This window comes from Polistes fuscatus, unplaced genomic scaffold (assembly GCF_010416935.1).
Source record: "Polistes fuscatus isolate 324 unplaced genomic scaffold, CU_Pfus_HIC Scaffold4, whole genome shotgun sequence".
NCBI lineage: Eukaryota > Metazoa > Arthropoda > Insecta > Hymenoptera > Vespidae > Polistes > Polistes fuscatus.
Genome location: NW_025113118.1, coordinates 13,690,745 through 13,714,809, shown reverse-complemented (window position 1 = coordinate 13,714,809; position 24,065 = coordinate 13,690,745). Strand labels below are relative to the sequence as shown.

At 29.5% G+C, this 24,065-nt stretch overlaps 2 protein-coding genes across 2 annotated transcripts; one reads left to right on the top strand and one right to left on the bottom strand.

The window, feature by feature from the left end:
- Positions 1-1,525: 1,525 nt before the first annotated feature.
- Positions 1,526-3,373, bottom strand: LOC122520716 (farnesol dehydrogenase-like). Its single transcript, XM_043640938.1, has 5 exons — positions 3,111-3,373; positions 2,707-2,878; positions 2,502-2,628; positions 2,246-2,375; positions 1,526-1,844 (listed from the first exon to the last, which is right to left on the bottom strand). Exons 1-5 carry the CDS (start codon positions 3,240-3,242, stop codon positions 1,641-1,643), a joined length of 765 nt encoding a protein of 254 aa, XP_043496873.1. The 5' UTR covers positions 3,243-3,373; the 3' UTR covers positions 1,526-1,640.
- Positions 3,374-7,427: 4,054 nt separating this feature from the next.
- LOC122520958 lies at positions 7,428-21,618 on the top strand. Its single transcript, XM_043641296.1, has 9 exons — positions 7,428-7,656; positions 12,137-12,410; positions 12,946-13,143; positions 13,341-13,733; positions 14,702-15,122; positions 18,533-18,657; positions 19,196-19,438; positions 21,271-21,413; positions 21,528-21,618. Exons 2-9 carry the CDS (start codon positions 12,285-12,287, stop codon positions 21,616-21,618), a joined length of 1,740 nt encoding a protein of 579 aa, XP_043497231.1. The 5' UTR covers positions 7,428-7,656; positions 12,137-12,284.
- Positions 21,619-24,065: the final 2,447 nt, after the last annotated feature.

Sequence of the window (24,065 nt, the reverse complement as noted above, 5' to 3'; positions counted from 1 at the left end):
CATTTGCAACCACTTGGAAGATTCATTTCTTTTTCGATTCTATCTCGAACGAGATAGAGTCGAATCAAATTGGCAAAGCCTTTGATGAATTTGATACTTAGTTTTAAGTATTATGAGATTAGCACTTCGCACAATAGCCATTTTCTCTTGTAATGAAAAATATTTGATATAGTTCAATATAACAAATGAATGAAATGAAAATATTGCAAGAAAATGCATTACATTTGTTGCATTATTAAATTTCAATTGAATTTTGTTATTTGATATTAAAAGTGCGACGTGTTATTAGGTCATCGAGGGAAATTATCTGCTTGGACGTTTGATTAATTGTGCTCGTGTAATATTATGCAATGAACTCTAAGTTCATCCATGGTTATACGAGCTTGAATATTAATTGCTTGAGCATTAAATATAAATTAATTTTTCATAATTCCATATTAGAATCATAACGAAATAAAAGTTAATTTGCAAAAAAAGATATGAGATATCTTATCTTTCTTGCACGTTGAAAATGTCCAATGCAGTTTTCAGGGATGAAGAAAGAAGAGGCTAAGGCCGAAGAGGCCCCCACTTAATTGTGGCTGAAGAGGGCAACTACATAGACTATTGAGTTATTTTCAAAGGTTCAACAGCAAGTTCGAACTTTTCGAGAATAGCTTTCTAGTCATATTTTATATTTATTATTACATTCTTGCTCGTCATTAATTTGTATTGTAATTGGAGATGATGGACCATTCCATCTCCTTGGCACATCAATCTGTGTGCCATATCGTCCAAAAGATGCATATGTGTTTAGTTACAGTCAGAAATATTACAATTTGTATTATTCAATTTTAAAGCTTAAATAACGTTCGGTAAATATTACAGTAATTTCTCTTTCTTGTTTTTTTTCTTTTTTTCTTTAAATTTTTCACTTTGATCGTATTTTATTAAATTTCAATTTTTCTTTTCTATATAATGCAGTTTAAAAGTATTTCTATAATTAAAAATATTACTTTTTTAGTAACTTAGTATTCTTATTTTTCCTATTTCTTTATTTTTATTTATTTTATATAAATGTAAAATCACGCGTTTAAATTTAATTTTATTGCAACGGTAATTAGAGATTTGATAAAAAGTAATAAAGGATTCAATTGAAAAGTGCATCTGCGAATTGGACCACTTATATGTTAGGCTATTGTATCACTTGACTGTATGACTAATATAGTTTGCTTTTTGTTACAGGTGATCATCGTTGGATTTATCATCAAACCTTCTGGATTCTTTTTTATTTGAGTGGCTTAAATTGCTTCATTTTAAATATATATATATATAAATGCATTTCTGAAGGCACACACATTTTTATATATTAAAAATTAATATAATTATATTAAATTTTATATTACAATATAACTATACTATATACTATCAAAGTATATGTCATATACTATCAAAGAATATTACATTCTTTTATAGTATTGTATCGTCGTCGCATTAAGTATTTACTATCGCCCATTGATGATCAGGTTAGTAACTAAGATTAATGTGGTTTCGATTACTTATATTGTTTTTTAATCAGTTCTCTATTAGACTTGAACGTATTAACATCGATACGTGTTATTGGAGAATAAAATTAAATTGTAATAATATTGTAAATAATATTACTTTTGACCCTCATACTTAAGTTCTCCAAATGGTCTGATAACTAAATCACAAATATGAACACGTTGTGGAGTTCCAATGATATAAATAACGGCATCTGCGATATCGCTGGGTTCCAACATGGGTTGATTCATATTTACGTTTGATAAATCGAAATTATTAGCTTTTGTAATATTCGTAGCTACCAATCCTGGACTGATGCCCTATATTTTTAAAATAGATTTTAATTAAACAATAATGCAATATTATATAAAAATTATATAAATTAATTCGTTCATATTATGTTGATTTTTGTATGTTCTCTTATTTTGATTTCATCTTTAACCCTTCATATTTGTATATAATTTGAAAATTTTTTATATATTTTAAATCAACTATTGTTTCATTGTTTTATAAAAAAATAATTATTTACCAATTATAAGATTTAGTATAGTATATTAATACAAATATTTATTATATTAATATAATAATAAATATCAAATATGCGAGTATAGAATACAATTATGTTGTGTGTTATGAAATAATAACTTTTTAAATAATGCAACAAAATTCAATTATAGAAAATTGATAAATTCTTTGACATATAAATTTAACATAAACTCACCGAAACTCGTATTTTGCTACCATAAAATTCCTTATGAGTGATCTCGGTAGCAGCACGAGTAGCATGTTTGGATGCTGGGTACAAATTAACAGTCATACCATCAAAAGTTATTATTTCGTGGCCACCGGTACTATCGTCAAAAATTTATATAAATAAATATATTGAAATAATTAAAAAAATAATAGTATAAATTTTATTGTTATCTACAAACAATCGATGATAACAATGAAAACTTTCATAAAATCCATTATCGAACCTGTTCATGTTAACAATATGACCTTCCACATTAGCATCCATCATTATTTTAGCTGCACGTTTGGTACAATCGATATATCCTAACACATTGGTATTGAATAATTTTTCCCAATCGAGTCTGGACGAATCTAACAAAATGAAAAAATTCGTTTTTTATTTTTTATGTGTTTCAAATAATTTCAAATGTTAAATAATTAAATTCGTACCCATAAATTTCTTATTTGTTGAAACACCAGCATTGTTCACTAGAATATGAACCACCCCCAAATTGTTCTTGACCCATTGAAATGCTTGTTCGATACTTTCAGGTTTAGTGACGTCACATTCGACAGCATAAAACTTTCCTTTATCTTTTCCCTTAACATTTTGCATCTCGGTCTAATCAACACAATTTGTAGCTTATTGTTTATTTTAGTAATAGAATACGTACGTATATAGTACGTATATATATACATAATGTGTATACGTATACAAATCAATTTTGTATATGTAATTTGATAAATAAATAAATATATGATAATTTACTGTGTTAGAAATATTATATAATATAATATGCATATATATTACAAAACAATATAATATTTTATAACATATTAATACAACAAATTACCTGCATTTTATTTTTTCTTCGTGCAAATCCAACCACAACAACGTCATGTTGTACAAGAGCTTTAGCTATTGCTAATCCATTTCCACTGGATGCACCAGTAACTATAGCTATTTTACCAGCCCACCGTTGCATTTTGACTTAATTTTCAATCTCGCTTAACAGTAAGAGAAAAATAAACAAAGAACAGAGATAGAGAAAGTTATCTCGTTAAAGTTACTTCCTCGACTGATCGCGGTGATCCTCTCGTTTGTTACTTTATTTTAACTGCACGATCCCACTTCGAAGTATTTCCACGACAAGTAGAATCATTAATCAAGGTTACATTGCAAATATAAAAAGGCACGAGAAAAAATATGATGTAACAAGAAAATTGGAGTCTTCCTATTCATACTTTGTATTGTATTATCTATACGTTGTTATAATAATATCTTGCAATCGTGTGATTAATAATAATTATGAGAGGGGGAAAAACGCAATTACTTTACGCATCATTCTTCTTCCACACACACATTTTGTCTCTTCTTTATATTATATGCATATATGTTTATTATACGCGTATTCGCGTCGATTTGTAATAATTTATTAGTCCAGTGGTTCACAAACTTTTTTCATTATTGGCGTCCTTGCTGAATAATGTTATATATGCGTTTATTTGTTTATTTGTGTCGAATATATATATATATACCTATATATATATATATACCTATAGGTCATAGTTTTCTTAAGTAATTAGTAAAGGCTAATAAAAAATATAAAATACGAGTAATATGTCTTTCTTTCAAAAATGTTATCATTGTAAATCAGTGTTAAAACAAGCATAATTCTTTATTTATTTTCTTCAAAGTTACGAAAAATTATCAACGTGTCTTTCACAAAAAAAACAAATCCTTGGACGTTGCATTTCAAGTAACAAGATCGTGAAAGAACTTAGCCGAGATCAAAGTTCAATACGTGGGCGTACGGACTTAAAACGGGAACACGATTGTGAATTTAACGAACTTTCTGTGTGAGATAAAATAAAGACACAAGTGAAATCTTCTTAAATAAGGAACACGGACATCATTATTATTCTTTTCTTTTCCATCGTTTCTTCTTCTCTTTCTTTTTTCTTTTTATTACTTTTTTTATATGTGGACATCATTCCAGTTTTAATCAAGAAAAAGGATATACGGGAACAGATCAAAAAGATTGTTTAAATAAATTAACCAGGCAATATATTCGAAAAATCATGTTTGATTCCAATTTAGAAAGTTATAGTAACATCAGACAACTCGACGATTATTCTTTATGATTTTGGTCTAATTTACAATTGACTTCTTTATCTATTTATTTAACATGAGAGAGTAATCAGATACAGAGACGAGTTTGTGAAAGGTGAACGCTAATGTAAGCGTTAGTAAAATTAAACGTGATGTCACGATATAATGTTAGAAATATAAGTATGTATGTAATATATACTGTTTAGAGATTATAACAAAATAAAATAGAATTAAATGTTTTTTACCTATTGCAACCAATTAAAATTATCGCCGACGCGCGGCGATAAATATATCTTAAAAAAAGATTATAATAAGATACAAAATAACGATTTTCGAAGTAAAATAAACGAAGAGGCAAAAAATGATGATAAACTAATTCTGTCGAAAGAAATTGAGAAACCTAACGTCGAATTGATTCACGAGCAATTATAATTCCGGAAACGTACGAAATTCACATCTGACAATTAAAAATTGTTATAAGTAAGTAAGTAAGTATTTCTCACGATTATTATACGCTAGTAAAAAGTGTAGATTTCAATTGATTCACCTTCCGGAAGATCTCGAGAGGTGTGCTTTCTTTTTCATACTCGTTATAAGTTTCAAATAATTATTTTTGTTGTTGTTTGTTTTTTTCTTTGCCGCTTACATCATGCAGAGAAAACGATCTATTCTTATTCATTTCTTTTATTATTTTACCCCGAGAAATCGGTAATTCATATTACATGTAAAAAGAAGACACGCATATATGTATATATGTTTTTATATGTACAACATGTGGGCTTTGTTATTTTATAATTTGATTTTAATAATAATAATAATAATAATAATAATAATAATATATATATATATATATATACATATATGTGTGTGGGGTTAGGGAATATTCGAGAAGTGTGCGTGTGTCGAAGTTTCTAGATCTATTAATAGACGATTTCTTTATAAGTATCACCAAGTAAATGTTATTCTATATATATATATATCATTAGGATCACAATCATATTAGGATTACAATGACTTCATTAACGTAACATAAGTCTTTTTGAAATCAATTAACTATGTCAAATTTCACTTGCATAAGATCTTACTCGCGATTATTATAAAGAGAAGGGAAAAAGAAAGAGAAAAGATAGCAAAGCGTCACGTTCGTTGACGTTTCGTCGTTGGACGAAATGTCGCGAGATAATAAAGAGAGTCTAACGTTCGTGTGCACAACGTGAGAGAGACCTTGATTCGAGTCACTTGTGAAATATAGCCGTTAATCGTATTACGCCGTAAGAAACACTCTTGTATCTTCTCTCTGGATGCTTTGCAAAGATAGAAACAAATATATTTATATATATAAATGCTTGCGGATGAGTAATCTAGTGCTCGAAAGAAAAAACAAGAAAAATGAAAAATCTATTTAATTTTAAGGTCGAGTTTTTCTTTCCAAAATTTTTTTATTTTTATTTATTAACAATATTAGTAATACTGAAATTACTCCATAAAATAAGCATAATTTACTCAAATATTTCTCAAATATCAATAAAATACACACACACACACAAACTTTTAATTCACTCTAATAATAAAAAAAGAACAAAAAGAAGAAGTGAAATAATTGTTTGTTTTAGAAAAACTTCGGATCATTTTATTATTACACGCGCGCGCGCGCGCGCGCACACACACACACACACACACACACACACACACACACACACACACACAGTGTTATTTCATCTAGTAATAATCATCAATTCTGAATGCAACAGTATATGAATGAATGATCGATCTAACAGCTGGTATTTTGTACAAAAGATTAAGTAAAATCCAGCTCCCACGTTCTAATTTGTATTCAGTGTCAGCCATTGCTATATGAATTTTATTCGTAACACATAATACGCGTATTATAATATCATAGGAAAGATTTTAGTAATACAATCATAATCATTACTTGCGTATCATTTGCACCTATTGCGTGTTACATTCTTACATGAATACAACGATCTCATAGAGTGATAAAACATAATCGCATGAAATGAGAGAGAAATTATTATATGTACTAATGTGTACGTTTATTATGTATTATTAACGTAAATTTAATCAAATTAATTTAATAGTTTTTAATTTGAATAATCAAACACTAATTAATATTATTGATGATATTGCATTAAGAATAAAATGAAGATAAAATAAAAGAGAACCATGAAAATAAATGACTCGAAATAAATGACTTAAATTTGAAACAAGTTTGAATCTTATCCATATAGCAAAATAAAAATAAAGATCCATAGATCGATCAATCGGTCGATATTTCAAGCAAAAATGAAAACAAAAACACGTTATTGAAATTTTTCAATCGAAACGCTTCACGTTATTATCGATAAAGGTTTCTACATAAATAAAATCAATGCAAAATCATGCATCGATCCATCGATTTATGGATAAATGGATTGATAAATCGAGAACATCCGAGTAATTTGAAATCGTCATTGAGACGTAGTATCGGTCACTGTGGTAACGTCGATCACCCCTCCGATATCTACACATATTACAAGTTAGAAAGAGAGAAAGAAACTCGGAATTATCCCGGTCGAGCCGGTGAAAGTGAGTTTCGTACTCGAATCACGTGCTTGAACCTCCCTGAGTATATCACGAGGAGAACTCTTGCCGGCAGGCTCAGTAACATCTTCACCATCCTTCAGCTTCTTAATTCGAAACCGTTTGGTCAATAACCATTCTCGTTCTTTAACGCAATTTATTAACTCGTGAGATCGTCTTATCAATTTATACATATTTAAATGCACACACGCGCGCACGCATATACAAAGATACAAACGACAAACGTAGCTATCGCTGATCTAATTTTTCATCTATTTGACGAATGTTTAATAAAACAAATAAATAAATAAGATCAAGCGTAAAGAGAAAACAAAAAAACAACAATTTAAATTAGTCAACAAAATTGATCAATTATTATATTATATTATATTATATTGAATTAATTGATTGATGAAATTAGTTAAATAAATTAATACATTTTGAGATTCTGTGTGTTTTTAAGTAAAAAGAAAAGAAATATGCACACGCACACACACGTATAAACAAAGAAGAAAAAGAAAATTGTTTAAGGTTGGATAGTAAATCGTCTATTTGACAATTGATACTTATTACATTTTAATATTGTGTATTTAAAATAACAAACAAACTAGAAGATAGTGTAAAATTTCTAAGTACAGTGAGAGTGTCGTATCCTTATTTCTGTAATATTAGTTTTGGCAGAAAAAATCTGATATTTAATCTCAAAGGTAGGTGTACATGTACCTTTTTTATTTGTTTGTTTTTTTTTCTCTAAATTATTAATTATCTTTCGATAATTACAAGTGTGCTGTAAAAAAAAAAGGATGATATTATAAAAGAAAGGAAGCTTTGATCGACCTAGCTATCCTTTCGAAGACGTTTCACTTCGATGAAGGATAAAGCGAGAGTAATTAACCTTCTTCAAAGTGTTTCTAATTCTTGTTTGCCATCTCTTTCCTCTACGTCCCTCTCTCTCTCTCTCTCTCTCATTCTCTTTTTGTTTTTATTCTCGTCACGAGATCGGGGGAAAGTACGGAAAGAAAGAGACAATAGAAAGAGACCTATAGTCCTTTCACGTTATGAAAGGCCACCGTCTGTCCACTTCCAAAGACGTGACATTCGTTCCATTTTTTCAACTAAAATCTCACAATAATTGCTTTTAAAATAAATGTTATATAAAATAATGTTTAAAAAAGAGAAATCATTACTATTAAAACATATTTTTGACATAAGTTGTTTAAAGAACATAACATAAACATTTTTAGGGAACATTATACTTGAAAAAAGTTGGATCAAAAATTGAATCGATCATTGACGGATGATCATTGACGGATGATCATTGACGGATGATCATTGACGGATGATCGATCGATAACGAATTGCAAAGAATACGGAATGAAATATTTGGACGAACGTTTGCACTTTACTTGTCTTTCGCCTCGGGCAGATCATTAAACACATGCCACGCGAATCGAAGCACGTCGAGCAATTTACCGCGACAAATTACTCTCTGGATATCTTGTCCATATTTTTTTCTTTTTTTTTATTCTCTCCCCCAACCCACGCCAAGAATAGAAGAGATAGAATATTAAGAATTAAAATAAGAATCCTCGAAAGCGAATCCTTTGTAAACTTGATTAATATTTAATTACTACTAATTCGTAATTAATTAATACTTTTCATGCTGAAAGATGAAGCGAAATTTATTGCAATTTATGATCTAACTAGTATTACTTTTTTTTTAAATTTCATCTTTTAGTTTGTCTCACTTCGCAATCAAACTTTTTTCATTTATCTCTTTCTTTATTCTTTTCTTCTATTAGGAGATTTTCAATATTTTAAGTAATCACAATAATCTTTTTATTTTATTTTATTTTATTAGTTTTATTTTTTTTATTTCGATTCAACTGTTGGATTCACAACCTTTAAAAAAAATAGGGAGTATTATATAAATAATTGATGAGCTACTATACTACATAAATCGTATTCAATCGTTGAGAAAAATAATGCACGAACAGATTCGATTTTATGTAACATTATAGAATACTAGACGATATATGATATATGTATCTCATCGCGAAATTCCTTTCACTTCCGTTGCGTTTTCGCACGTATCTTATGCAATATATAAACTTAGTTTAATAATCGATATAAATAAATCGATTCATCCGAAATCGAATCGTTAAGTGGCAAGAATTATATCAAGCAATGTTATTAACTTTCTCATCTCTCTCTCTCTTTCTCTCTCTCGTCGAAAGATGTTCAACTTTCTACAAAACGACGATTACCAGCAAATATCTTAGCCTTTTATAATACCACGATTACTGGAAATATCTTGAATAACGTTAAAGAAGTAAATTTCCCATAGAATTCCCATTGACTTCCCATCAATTTTCTTGTTGATATAAGAAATTTATAGCTAAACTATTCTACGAAATTATTGTTTCCGGATGGTAAAAATATTAACGACCTTTTATTTATAATTAATCTTCAAAAACTTCTCCATTTCTATTTCTCTCTTCCTTCGAGGGCAAAATAAATGCACGAAAAAGTAAAAGTAAAACATCTCGAGAGCGCGAAACGATCAAACCAGCTGTTTTTTTCGTAAAACAGGGATTAAGTCACACTTCACTACCGAAGTAATCACCTAGACTTGTTATAAACTCTAATTACGCTTATCGTCAACATTCTCTTTGTTCGTTCCTCATTTTCTTCTTATTCTTCTACAATACATTTTTTGTGTTAAAAGAAAAACATTATTTTCTAAATATTATTATTTTTTTTTATTTACAATATTCCAATCGGACTAAAAACAAATACAAATTGAAAATACAAATTATTTAAAACTATTATATTTCAAAGAAAATATTTTTAATGTATATGTAACATTTTCTATATAAATATTTCCAATTTCTTGAAATATATATTTTATTTATAATTAGTGGAAAGAATGTGAGAAGGTAGAGTGATCAAAGATAAGATTAACAATAAGACAAATTATAGGAAAAGAAAAGAAAAAAGAAGCAGGGAGTTGGCTGAGGGAAGTAGAGAAAAAGCTATAAATAGAAGCGAGCAAGACCAAATGAGGTAGCGCACCAGGCATCCGCAGAGAAAAAAAAAATAATATTGTATTTATATTATTTATTATAGTATAAAGACTAATTTAAAATAAAAAATTGTTTAATTATCAATTTCAACGAAAATGAAGAAGAGGAAAAAGGGAAAAAAGAAATAAGAATTCGAGAGAATGAAGAAAAATAACGACGTAGTTGTTTGAGAATGTTATTATTTAACCACGAACAAACGCACACTCTATTATTCGCACACTCGCTGACAGGATTTAAAATCGTGTGAACCAGAGTCGTATACGCCGGCTTGCACTTTTCACAGTTTCATCGTCGACAAATCTTCGAACGTATTTTACTACACGACTAACTATGTTGCGTAATACTCTCATCGTTGTAAAATAGAAAGAAAGAAGGAAATACAGATAGAGAGATGGCGAGAGGGAGAGAGAGAGAGAGACAGAGAGAGATAAAAGTTATTTATAAAGGAAATATATGTTGCTTCAATTTTTCTTATTTTCTTCTTTTTTATAGTGCGAAGAGACGAAGAAAATAAAATTACATGCTTCAAGTATGTGTGTTAACTGAGAACATGACACTACTTGCATCCCAATTAAAGAAAGAGAGGGAACATTTCTTTACATAGTATTCGTAGTTACTTGCTTTGCAATTTTCTCACATGCAATCGTTAATTAATGAATAAGGAAACTTCTTCAAAGATTTGTAAGGTTCATTCAACATTATATTCACTCGTTATACATCATGTCTACTTACGAAGTAATACCTTATTTACCTATTCGATAGGTATAGGATAATATATTATTATTATTGAACGAATTTATTACTTTATTTCATTATTCGTGACATAATATATATATCATATAGTTTGCGAATAGAATTAAAATGTTCAATTTTATGACAATAATTATGTAGCTTCGTAAAAATATTCAAAAATTAATAGTTTTTAGGAAAAAATGAAATTGACAATAATATTCAATTTATATATAAAATATATTTTTGTTTATTTTGTAGTAAAAAATATCTTGCGATTTGTAATGTAATTTTGTTGATAATGTTTCATATAATAGTACAAGGACGACTTGATTCGAATAAATGAAGCAAATCGAAATCTTAAATTTAACACGAAGTGAACTTCAGTCATAGATGGATAGATACGTAAGAGTATATTTACCGGCAAAGAGAGAAAGAGATAGAGATGAAGAGATAGAGATGAAGATGATTGCAACAGTTTCTTCTCGTGAGGAACGTAATTAGAACAAGGCTATGAGATCCTACTGAGAGTAGCGATCATATCGTTTTGTTAAATGGCGAAGACCAAATATAATAACGTTTGATTATGATCATCATGGCTGACGTACAAAATGAAATCCTTGTTTCATACGAAAAATCTCGGAAATATTATGAAAGAAATCAAATTATCCCTATTCATGTCAATTTAAATCCATTTAATTTATTCCTTTGGTTTCGATAAACTGATTGAAATTATTTCTATTCTTAATGTTTAAATTTGATCAAATTTAACTGTATCCTTGCTCTCCACATGAGAAATAAAATAAAATAAAATGAAAATGAAATAAGTATTGGCGTCGAAAATAAGTCAAAGATTCCGGATATTTTAATTTGCATTTAACAAATCTATGCAAGAGAGAGTTCACACGTGCGCTCGCCTATCGGTGCATCTATTTCGTTCTTTATCTCTTCATCTTTCTGGAACACACGTGACTACCGGACGTTGCATAATTTGAATATATGCGCGCGAGAGAATACGCGGGACGAAGTAACGAATGCGCATTCCATTAGCTGCAGTGATTCTAAACAAAATAACGATTGACTCTTTTTTTTTTCTTCTATAATACTTAAACCTTTAATAGCATCATTTTTACGCGAAGACGCGAAGACCTTTTAGAAAAATGGTATAGAATGAACAATATAGAAGAATATAAAAATATGCTAATAACTAACAAAATAGTATAGAAGATAACAAAATTGAATAATGTAGAAAATGTTGTTTTCTTCAAAATAGTATATAATAAATAAAAAATAAAATAGTATATTTTTAAATTAAAATGCCTCTTGTATTTTGTTCAACGCTTAAATATCATATTTCGTCATTGTATTGCAGAAAGAACGATACATCAGCATATCTATCTGACATCATTAAGCAAAGTCAAGAAAGATAGAAAGAATGCGATCACTCGTATAGATTTCAAATATTGGAGACGAAACCGAATTGATTGATCAATTGATCGACCAATTGTACGTCGATTAAAATGAACGGAAACGGAACGAAAAACCATAAAAAGAATAATAATAAGAATAATCTTAACAATAATAATTGGTGTCAGCTGACATTGATTCTTGCGGCTTTATTATTTTCCGTTACAACTGCTGAAAAGGTTAAATTGCTATATATTTGGTATAAAGAAAATGAAAAAAGAGATAGAAAGAGAAAATGAGAGAGCTCGTTTGATTACACTAATTAAAATTATAATATCTAAAGTGCCTTCATTTATTAAGAAAACTTGTTCTAAATGTTTAAAGAGCGAATTGCAATTAATTAAATATTATTCATTGTTATGAATTTTTCTTAAGATATATTATTTTAATGAAAATGATTTGAAAAATATGTCGGAATTTTCCAAAATCAATTTATCCAAAATTTAGAAACATAATAAATCGTAAAATTTATAATTTATAATCTTTCTATTTTCATTTTTCTTTACTATGTCGAACGATAGATAATTTTTCTTTAATCTTATTTCTTTCTCTCTCTCTCTCTTTATTATTGATAAGTATTCAAATATCTCATTAATTTGCGTGACTTATATGGAGAATTTGCATAAATATTTTCTTGGTTATTTGAAATAATGAAAATATTAAAAAAAAGAAAAAAACATAGTTCGCACGAAATCCTTAGGATTTTTGTTGCAGCAAAAACGTCAAATCTTTAGGGAACAAGTGTTACCGGCTCTTGGTGGGAAAATACCTGAGGAAGCATTCAGAACTGATCGTTTGGCACTAAATCGTTTGAACAAGGAAGGCATTTCGATACCGGATGGCGTTGTACTCGACGCTAGACACATTCACAAACATCCACGTACTTCGCAACATACGCCTAAGATTATCAAAGTAAATTTATTCGATTATCAAAGTTATAATATTTTAAATCTAAAAAAACAATACTCTCGGCGCTTATATTGAACTACTTGGACTTATTGGAATACTTAGTTTTATTGAAAAATCCAGAGCATATTTTTTTGTTTAGCCTACTATCACAATTATTTGCACGTATAATAAATATGGTAAATAAATAATTTTGATTAAAGGTATATCTGACTCCTGATGGTCGATACGTTTCACCCGAAGGTCGAACGCACTATGATCGTCCGAAAGCCGTGGACACAACTTATATTATTCGAACGCCTTTCGGAAAACATGACAAGCCAACGAATAACTTTGGAAATTACAAACATCATCGAGGACACAATAAACAACAAGAATCGTATCTTAATCACAGACAACAATTCGTGCCGTTAATTCCACCTAGCAAGCCTGGTGTTTACAAACCAATAGTGACACAATTAATGTTACCAGCTAAACCTAATTTCTTGAATCGACCATACTTGCCTAGTTGGGATCTTGAATATGATTGGGATACTATTTATCAACCCTTCAACAATTATTATGTCGATAATATTGCTCTGTTTAATTCTCACCAGGTAACTTGCATTTTTTGCAATTGTTTGTAAAAGGGTCACACTTATTTTGTTAATATAACTTATGTATAATAATTTGTGTGTGGTATGTAAGTAAATTATACATATTTTGCTAATTATTTTATAGATTGAGGCTTAAATACAATTTTTGAAAAAAGTTTTATCACACATTTTTCGGTACATACAATTTTCTACAGTTCGAAACGAATAATTAAAATACATTTTCTTCATTAATTTACACAAAATGATATAATATTAGAGGAATAATTATAATTATTATTATTATTACTATAAAAAAATAACTTTGGTTATTTTAATTTTTATTCGAATATTCGAACGAGAGAGAGAGAGAGAGAGAGAGTTGTTTTCTAAAGAATGGTGCATAATCAGATCGATCGGCAAGCGTATGTAATATCTAATGCAGATGTTGCAAGCAGTATACACAGACCGTGAAAGGTAACAAATGCTACCGACATAGGCGAAATCCTATTAGTTTACCTACTTTGACGATCGACGAGCACACCACAAGTACTACCACAGTACCACAGTACCACACACAGTTTTCTAATATTACCTGGTTAGGCTGAAATGAGAATATGTATATGTATGTTACCTTATACTAGACGCGAAGAAAAGAAAGAATAAGTACTAAGAATCTTATACGTACCATCTATCAAGCATACAAATCTTCGTGAAATGATCGCTCATCGTTATAATACCTTGATGATAGAGAGTAAAACGAAAAATAAGCTTTATTTTTTATACCATAACGACAACAATTTAACCATTAAATTTATATATATTTTGGTATATTTATTGTTTATTATGAGTTAGAAAAACATATTAAAAATAAACATACTTAAAAATAATCATTTTTAATACTACTATGATATAATCAAAATTGTTGATATCATTTTATTTCAAATTTTCAACTATTATCTTGATAAACACGACGTACGTATATTTTACAGATTCTAACGGATTATCAAGGATTTCTCGACGAATTTCATGAAAGATCTTTAAGACACGTTAGCAACAAATCCAACGATAAAAACAATGACAACGACGCAGATCGATACAAATACAATTCAAAAAATGCTCGTACGAATAATCATTCTAGTGGTTATCGTAATATTGGACCAATTACATCTAACATTAGTTACACGAATCTCACACAAATTCCAGAAACTGGATTTTCTTGTCGCGGAAGGAAGGGTATGTTTGCCGATATAGAAACCAAGTGTCAAGTAAGTTCGTCCGACGTATTAAATGCTATTACTTTAAATCCAATGATTAGATCGCGGTTAACTTTCGAGGCTATGTTTGCACGGTATTATTGCAATGTATTGCACGGTATTTGCACCTCTTCAAAGAGAAGTCTTTCGAGACTTCGCATATAACATTTTTTATAGGGAAAAAAAAAAATATATATATATATATATATATATATAGTTTCTACGCAGTGAGAGGAAACGATTGGAAACGATTTGAGAATGGTAAATCATTTGCATATACGTAATACGTGTATACATTAAGCGAAAGTAAATCAAAATAGCAAAATAGTGCAGATTACATTTTTGTTGTTCAAATCAATTGTAAATGAATTCTTTGCCAAATAATATTAGCAGAAAACATTTCAATTTAACTACCTACATTTTAACGATTTTTCTTCCTTTTTTTCTAGTTACATGAAAGACAAATTTATACTTTTCAATTAAAATATAGACAAATTATTTTCCAGTTATTTTCAATAACAAATAAAATTCATTAGAAAATCCTCGTTGCAAAAGATTCTATATTAAAATTACTGGATAATATATAAGTAACGAATATAATCGAATGAGGAAGTGTATTAAAAGAAGAAGAACGAGGAAGCATTTCATAGAAACTTTCTCCCCTTCCTATTTTCTCACCTAACCGCTTTAGAGTATATATAGATAGTATTAGTACTATCTATATTCTATATATTGCTAAGAGATTAAAATACGGAATATTTTCAAGCTAAAAGGTTCCATCTTATACAAAAATTATATTCTTATGAAATTCTATAAAGTAAATTTATATTTTAATTACTTGTAAAATTGATATTACATAAAACGAATTAAAAAAAAAAACATTATTTATGTATGCTGCCATAAACTGCCATAATTGCCAAAACAAGTAATTATAACTTACCAAAGTAGTATAAATAAAAATATTCCAAGTTCAGAGATCAAACGATTGATTGTGGCCTCCGTTTTCATCTTTTTCTCAGGTGTTTCATAATTGTTCGGCTTGGTCAAGAACGTCTTCTCTATGTCCTGTTGGAACGGCCTTCAGCAAGGAAAAAAACCGATGCGAGTGGTGGAACACCGTTCAATGTAGAGAATGACGAGTTGATTGAAAATAATGATCGTTGTTGTTGTTGTCTAACTGTCAGAAGTTTATACACATCCTTCGTTGGATACAAAATTATACTAAATTATCCAAGTATTCTTAACGATCTTCATTAGTCATTCTAATATAAGAATTTGTAATAGATATCAATGTGTTGGATTAATGAGATACAATATTATTCTAATGTAAGCGCAAATAATTGATCTAACCAGTTTTACTCGTTAAGGAAAGAAAATAAGAGAAGAAATAAAAGTCTCGATTAATCTTTTTCTTGATAAAAAAAGAAAAAGAAAAAAACATCGACGAGAATGATATACAGTATATATAGTCCGTAATTACAATTCAACATTGTAAGGCATTCGAATGAAAACAGTGTTTCGCTCAAAGAATCCTGTATTCGTGGTTATATAAAAAAAGTCACGTGTCACGTATATAGTAGCATCAGCTGTACTGACACCAACAGTAAAAAAAAATATTCAGCAAGAACGCCATAGCATAAATCGTATGCATTAAGATCTACGTAAATGTAAGAAATTTTGTACAAGTTACTTTTTATATTAAAATATGTTAATATACGTATAATCGTAATTTATTTAATTACGCATAAACGATCAGCTTCGTTATCCTAAAATAAGCATCTCGTCGACGAGATTTCAACCATCGTAATTGACAATAATAGTCTGTCTTTTAGTCCAACTCTTTTAGGTAAAAATTACTAGAATTTTTCCTTAAAATTACGTATAAAATTACAATTTGGTTTCAACATAATTATAAATATTGGCTCAACATTTAATAGTATAAACATTTGCATAGACGATAAATAACCATTAACGTAGTTTGAATGTTAAATAACTTCAATCTGATTTTTTATTAGATGAAAATTTTACCCCACCACCTCGAAGTCATCACTAAGCAGGAAGGAACGTTAAAACAAATATACCTTTGTTGAAAGAATTACATAAAAATGAAAAAAGTGCTAAATTCGGAACGTTATTATCTTAAATTTACTTTATTACGAATATTATCTTTGTTATACATATGTAGCCTTAGGGAAAAGTCATATAAATAACATTTAATAAAAGAAGTTTTATAGAGGTCAATGACTCAGTCTAACGGCGAATTTCGAAGAGGACGGTGCACCGAGCATATACTCAGTGCTTCTAAATTACAATATACATTTTTTTCGATTATTTAACAATTATTTTAACGCGCTAATGCACTTTTTACTTATATTACAGGAAAATTGGATGTATTCTTTGATAGTATTGTAACGTCATCGCGTTAAGTACCTACTATCGTCCTCTTGTGGTCCCGCTAGTAACTAAGATGAAAGTGATTACGCGAAAAGTAAACTTGCGAGAGTTTCTGTATTCTTATTCTCTGTAATCTCTGTACTTTTGATAGTAGAGTTCTATAGTAGAGTTCTGTAGTAGAATTCTGTAGTAGAGTTCTGTCTTACATGCCGAGCAAAAATAATAGAAACCTATTTTATTTACAGGGGTAACATAGAAGAAAGCTGTGAATAAAATGATTCATTCAACGAAATAAATAATAATTTACATTAGACAAAATGTAAAAATCGAACATACTCTTCATTATAATAAATTAAATCAAAGAAAAATGTATCTGAAAAGCTACGATAAAAACATTAATTTACTATACCATTTTCGTATTGTTATACCATCTCTAAATTATACCATTTTGATAGCATAGCGGCAAAAATCAGAATAATAGATCCTGAGTTCTGTAAATATCCGCATTATGTTGGTAAAATACCACAAAATCTTCTTTTTCACTCAAACTATTACGCTTGAATTGCATTATAATTTTCAACGGCGTTGGCATTTTCCTCGGACACGATCCTACCTTAATAAAAATAAAAAAAGAAAACAGAGTAACGAAATTGTAATTTAAAAAAAAAAACGGATAACAAAATGTCAATAAAATTATTTGTCGAATAAAAAGATATTTACCCTAATGTAAATAAATTGATTGATACAAATGAGGAAGTTCCAATTGAGAGCCTGTTTAAATTATTGAAATTATTTACGTTAGTTGTAGATATATATATATATACTTACAATTAGATATATTTATACTTATACACATATACAAGATGGTGATATGTCCCAAGATCATAATGGGCATATGATTTTATGAATTTTTTCAATGTCCTTGTCCTACGAGATACGTCATGAGAAACTACCCCTGTGAAATTATAGGAAAAAATTTGGAAATACTCTATATGGTATACCAGCGTATATACAAGTGTATAAATAAATATAAGGTGGGGGTAAGATGGATAGAAGGGAAGGAAGGAGTTAGTTTCTGAACTGGTGTTACAGAACAGACAGACTTTCTCTCTCTCAACTGTGACATAATTTCTTACACACCTGGCAAAGTGTTCTCTCTTCGCGGTTCAACAGAAACTGAACTAGTTTCGTTTATCATCAAACCCGGTACGGACATGTTAAGTATTAACGGTGTCCTTGTTGCGCTTCTTTTCGCCACCCTTGCGGTTGTCATCGTATCCGACAGCGTCGTTCACCAGGTAAATAATACAAAAACAAAGCAAAAAATACTGAAAAGAAAGAAATCAAAATTCCAACTCATCTAATTTCCCTCGTTTTCATTCCGTTAAAGAAGCAAAATTACAACTCACGATGAGAACGTTAAAACCACCGTTACAGAGGACACATCGCTTTTTACGTTTACCTTGTCCTACGATTTTCATCTTTTTTCTCGAATTTTTCTCGAATTTTTCTTTGAATGCGATAAGGAAAGAAAAAAGAAATTATTGTGAAATTATTTTTAGATCATTTATCACCGTCTTATTATCATCGATCACCATCGAGTAGATATAGTATATAATCGATGTTCGTTCGAGTCGATTAAATAAAATAACTACGACAATGATGACGAAAAATTACTTTACCTTAGCCTAATGAAGGCTAATCTAAGTGTAATGTAAGTTTTTGTGTCTGTCGCAGTCGCACTTTTTGTTAATTGACAAGTTAAGAAAATGGTTAAAAGTTATATTGTTTTCTATGTGATTATTATCATGACGATTATATTGTTGTTTTTAATAGAAACGTGCAACGAATTTCGACTACTACGACGATGGCTATCAGAATTTTCAACCTGTGGTAAATTTCCGAAAGCCAATTGTCGTTCCAGAATTCCCGAAGAAGGATCAGCAAGATTTAAGTAAGATTCCAGGTATACCTGGAGTAGACTACCCGATCTATCACAGCGTACCAAAGACCAGTTTCTCTTGTGCACATGTACCCCATGTACCAGGAATGTACGCGAATGTAGAGACCGGTTGTCAGGTAAATCAATATCTTAATAGTCTTATGGTTTATTCTTTATCAATATAAACTGTTCTTGTTTTTTTTTCTTTTTTTTTTTTGCTAACTTTCAAATTGTCTAATCATTTTTCTCGAATATTAAAAATTCTTTCGATTATAACTATCAATATATTGTAATAGGATACAATTGATTTTAATTAATAACTATATAAAATATATATTTTCTATCTAGATTCGAACACGAACATAGATTTCGTTATAGAAAGGTAAGAGAGCGTACGCCTAAACGTTTGAAATATTTCATAATGTTGCATAATCCTTCCGCGAGCTTGGAGATTGAATTTCCAACATTGATAAACTAGAAAGAACGTCCTGAATCAAGGACTCCGACAATGAAAGTCCATACCATGCGAATATCGAAAAGTATACTATTATACGTTACATTTTAACGCGTATTAACTTCCATCTATATGTACTTCAATATCGATCTACTTATAGGAGAGAGAGATCGATCTAACAATAAAATTATTTAGATTATTTATATATATATATATATATAAATCTTAACGCGTTACATTGTTTCACTTGGAAACATTTTCTTTATTCTCTCGAAGCAACTTCAACAAATTACTAATTCTATCTCATTGTTGTAATGTAATTTATCAAAGCAAATTACCGAGTATATCGCAATAGATCGGAAGACGAGAGAACTTTCATTAAGAAATCCTTAATTACGTTCGAATCCTTTGATTATACCGATCATTTAACAGGAATTTGTATAATTCTTACAATTATTTCGATTCCAAGTATCTTGTAAAAGAGAACAAATATATATTATATTAACCCTCTCTGACGTTATTGTGCCGTGAAATCGCATTTAAAAGGAAAAAAAAACAATAAACATTTAATTTTCCAAATTTTCTTTCGCATCTTATTTGATACATTTTGGAAAATTTCTTTTTCGAAAGCACACACGAATTGAATTGCATAGAGAGTTCAATTGGAATTGAATGAAATTACAAAGTCTCGAGAAATTCTTATCCATTCTCGTAGTTGGCATCGTGAGCTCAGCGAATAATCGGATAAGCAGAGCATATAATTATGAAGCAACAGTTATAAAGGAGAGTGGAAGGGAAACAGTCGTCGATGTTAATTCAGTTAATGAAGGACTCAGGAAACTCTTCTAATGCGACTTATGACTTACAACATGACGGACGTTATACTTTTATGATTACATACATATGTTACTTGAGAAATCGTATCTTATACGTAATACCTTTGACAATATATTATATTAAATCTTCATTTCTTTTCATAAAAAAAAAAAACATATTTTTGTCTACTTTCCCTTATTTTTGTAACATTTCGGTTAACATTTCAGAAATAATGTAGACAATCGATCGATAATCGATTAAACTCTCGTTCTTATTTTGCGATAGAATTTAGTGAAACGATGTGTGTTATACTTACCTGTAATATAATAACTCAAACGTACATCCAAACGCACGCGTGTATAATATTATATTTACGGTCATGCATCGCGATTTTACTTTCCGCGACGTCGAACTTTCTTCGAGAAGAATGTCACCAGTTTTCTATCCTCATTTACTTTTCTCGAGACTCTTCGCCAACGCTCTTTTTATATATCTAATATTACGTATGTCTCCATTTTTATACGTTTGTCTTTCTATTGTTAGAAAAAAAATAATCTGTGTCTTTTTTTAATCATCCTAATTGTTAATAATATACATTTTTTAAATGGTATATCTTTAATTTTAATTCTAATTATAAATTAGAATAAATAATTATCCTTTTATAATTTGACATTTATTTTTATGGTCATGATATTTTAGGCGTATCACATATGTCACGATGGCAGAGAAGGTTCGCAAGGAGCCTCGTTTCTCTGCACAAATGGTACTCTCTTTAATCAACAAGACTTCGGTTGTGATTGGTGGTACAACGTTAATTGTGCTTTAGCGCCGCAATATTATAGGTAATTAATCGATCAAGTCATCCAAATAAAAACACGAGTATCGTTCATTTACAAGCCATTTAAATACAAATCCGGTTAAATCAACATATACGTACAATTTAATTTTTATTTCAGATTAAATTCGGATCCCCTGACGAATCCTTATGTTTCGAAAGAAGAAAAGGATGCCATCAGACAGAGATTAAATCGCATCGTTGTACTTTAGTTTATAATTTTAAATCATTAGAGATCAGATATAGTCATTCCAAAATTATGATGCAAAATTAGTTCTTTCGAACGAAATTCTATGCAAATTTTAATTATATTTTTATCTTATTGCAAAGTTTATACGAAACGAGCATACATTTAAAGATGAAAATAATAGAATAGAATAAAGTAGAATAGAATCAAGATTTAGATACAATCTACATATTTATTCCTATCTTTCTTATATTTTGAAAAAATATGTTTGTCGCATTGTACGATATGTATAAAGTGGCGCAACAAGGACTGCAACAATTTGAATCCTTTATTAAACATTTTCTCTACGAGTCGTCGATATTTGACGAGGAATTAAAGGACGAGAAAAAAGAATTATATTTGTAAATCAATACAAAATAATATCTTTATAAACACGTTTCTCGTCAAATTTCACACGGTTCGAACTGTGAATCAGTGTTCGTTCGTGACTCAGGGCAACAATGTGAGGGTAATTTTTCTCGAAGGACGTGAAAGTCAGAAAGCTTTCGCGTCGAAAGGAAAGGAAAGGAAAGGAAAGACTCAAACGATAGTGAGAGATGTAAACTGTAATAGAAAGAGAAAGATAGAGTGAAGTGAAAATTCAAACGATTATAACTCAATTCTATTGGAAGAGATATCTTTCCTCTCTCTCTCTATCTAACCTCTTCTCTACCTTTGATCATTAAAAAGAGAAAATAAGATAGAAGGTAAACCAGAAACTATTAATAAGTAGGATAACGAAAACGAAAAGCATGAGAGACCGATTCGAAAGAGAAGATGTTTGAAAAATATTCTATCAACTATCTGTAGAAATAAAATAACTTAATAAAAGGGAAGAAAAAGTAATGACGTGATAACTTTCAAAGTGGATCATCGTCAAACTTGATTTCTGTTCAAGAATGTGCATTGATTCTAAGTTTCTCTTTATTTACAATTAATAAAACTTCAACTTCTCCGAGTATTTGAAATTTGTATATTTTTATTTTTTCTTAATTTTGTCTTGTAAATGTTTTGTTATTTTGTTTAAATGTATTTAAACAATTGAAATATTTGGAAATATGAAGAAAGTCAACTTTATGAGCTCATAAGTATTTTCTTATTGATTTATTTTTTGTTTTAATTTTTAAAAACTGAGAACTGTGTGAAATGAATAATTTTAAAGGTAATAATAAAAAAGTGAAGGAAGGTTATAAGAACTTTTTATAGAAGAAAATAAATTCAAGGCAGTTCTCTAGACGTTCAAAATATTATCGAAAGTCGAAGGTAAGAAGATCACAAGTGTGCGCGCATACATTTCTATAAAGATACATATGTTCCCAAAGTCTTTTAAATATAAGAGAAATGTTCTTTCTCTAGGACGTCGATCGTACTAAAGCGAAACGAGATGCGGCCGGCGACAGGATGGGTCAAACAACATGGAGAAGAAACATTTTCCTGGGTAGCCACAAACGTTTTCTACTTCCTCTTTCCCATTCAAACGAAAGATACAAAATCGGATCGTTCCAACTATGAATTATGCGAATTAATATAACCGATCCAATTTAACGGTTAAATATCCAAGAGGAAACGATTTCTATCTACGATTTTTACGTCATTTTCATATCGTTATCTTACAATCAAACCTAATGAGGATTACTTTCCAAAGTCACTCTCTAATTTCAGTAACATCGAACGATTGTTGTTAAATTCAATAATGTCGCAAAGAAAATTTATCTATTGGAAAAAAAAATATTTAAAATGATAACATCGGTCATTCGTGATACGTAGCATTCGACGTGTCAGCGCCTTGTTGGTAATATCATCGCGGCTAATCTCACAGTCGTGCGTAGTTAAGAATATACATATACTATATAGATAGATAGGTCACAAAGAACAAGAAAAAGAGAAGGTGGGGGAGAAAGAAATATCCTGGAGAAACGAAAGCACGAAAGAACGAGGTGTAGTCATTTTTCCTGACGCGATACATTAACGTGAACATGATACATTGCAATGATAAGCGTAAATACACTATATGACACCATTATATCGTATGACTTCAGTTAAATCGTGAAAACCCTAGGTTTATAAAGTAAAAAGCACATAAAAAGAATCTTATTATACGCTTGAACTAATTGTTTTAGGAAATAAATAGGTTATATATGAATTTACAAGAGGCGAGATGAAAGTGAAACTTGATTCGTCTTTAAAGTCTGTTTCTCTTTCTACGACAATGCCCGTAGTTATCCGTTCTTATCTATTTCTATACTTTGAAAACCAATGTTCTGTTAATCGTGCTGTTCTATCGGAACTAATCTACGGATCAAATTTCATATTTCATACCTCAACTATCCGCCTCATATGAATTCATATCTTTCCCAGTTGAAGTAAGTAATTTTGTCTTATTTCCTACTTTAATCCGTCTGTTTAATTATTTCACGAATTAACGGTTCACAA

Excerpts from the sequence above, each read along its gene's own strand:
- LOC122520716 (XM_043640938.1), bottom strand. The coding sequence starts at position 3,242 with ATGCAACGGTGGGCTGGTAAAATAGCTATAGTTACTGGTGCATCCAGT. Across the intron at positions 2,629-2,706 it reads AACAAATAAGAAATTTATGG|ATTCGTCCAGACTCGATTGG; the intron begins GTACGAATTTAA and ends TCATTTTGTTAG. Across the intron at positions 1,845-2,245 it reads GTAGCAAAATACGAGTTTCG|GGCATCAGTCCAGGATTGGT; the intron begins GTGAGTTTATGT and ends TTAAAAATATAG.
- LOC122520958 (XM_043641296.1), top strand. The coding sequence starts at position 12,285 with ATGAACGGAAACGGAACGAAAAACCATAAAAAGAATAATAATAAGAAT. Across the intron at positions 12,411-12,945 it reads CCGTTACAACTGCTGAAAAG|CAAAAACGTCAAATCTTTAG; the intron begins GTTAAATTGCTA and ends TTTTTGTTGCAG. Across the intron at positions 19,439-21,270 it reads ATGTAGAGACCGGTTGTCAG|GCGTATCACATATGTCACGA; the intron begins GTAAATCAATAT and ends ATGATATTTTAG.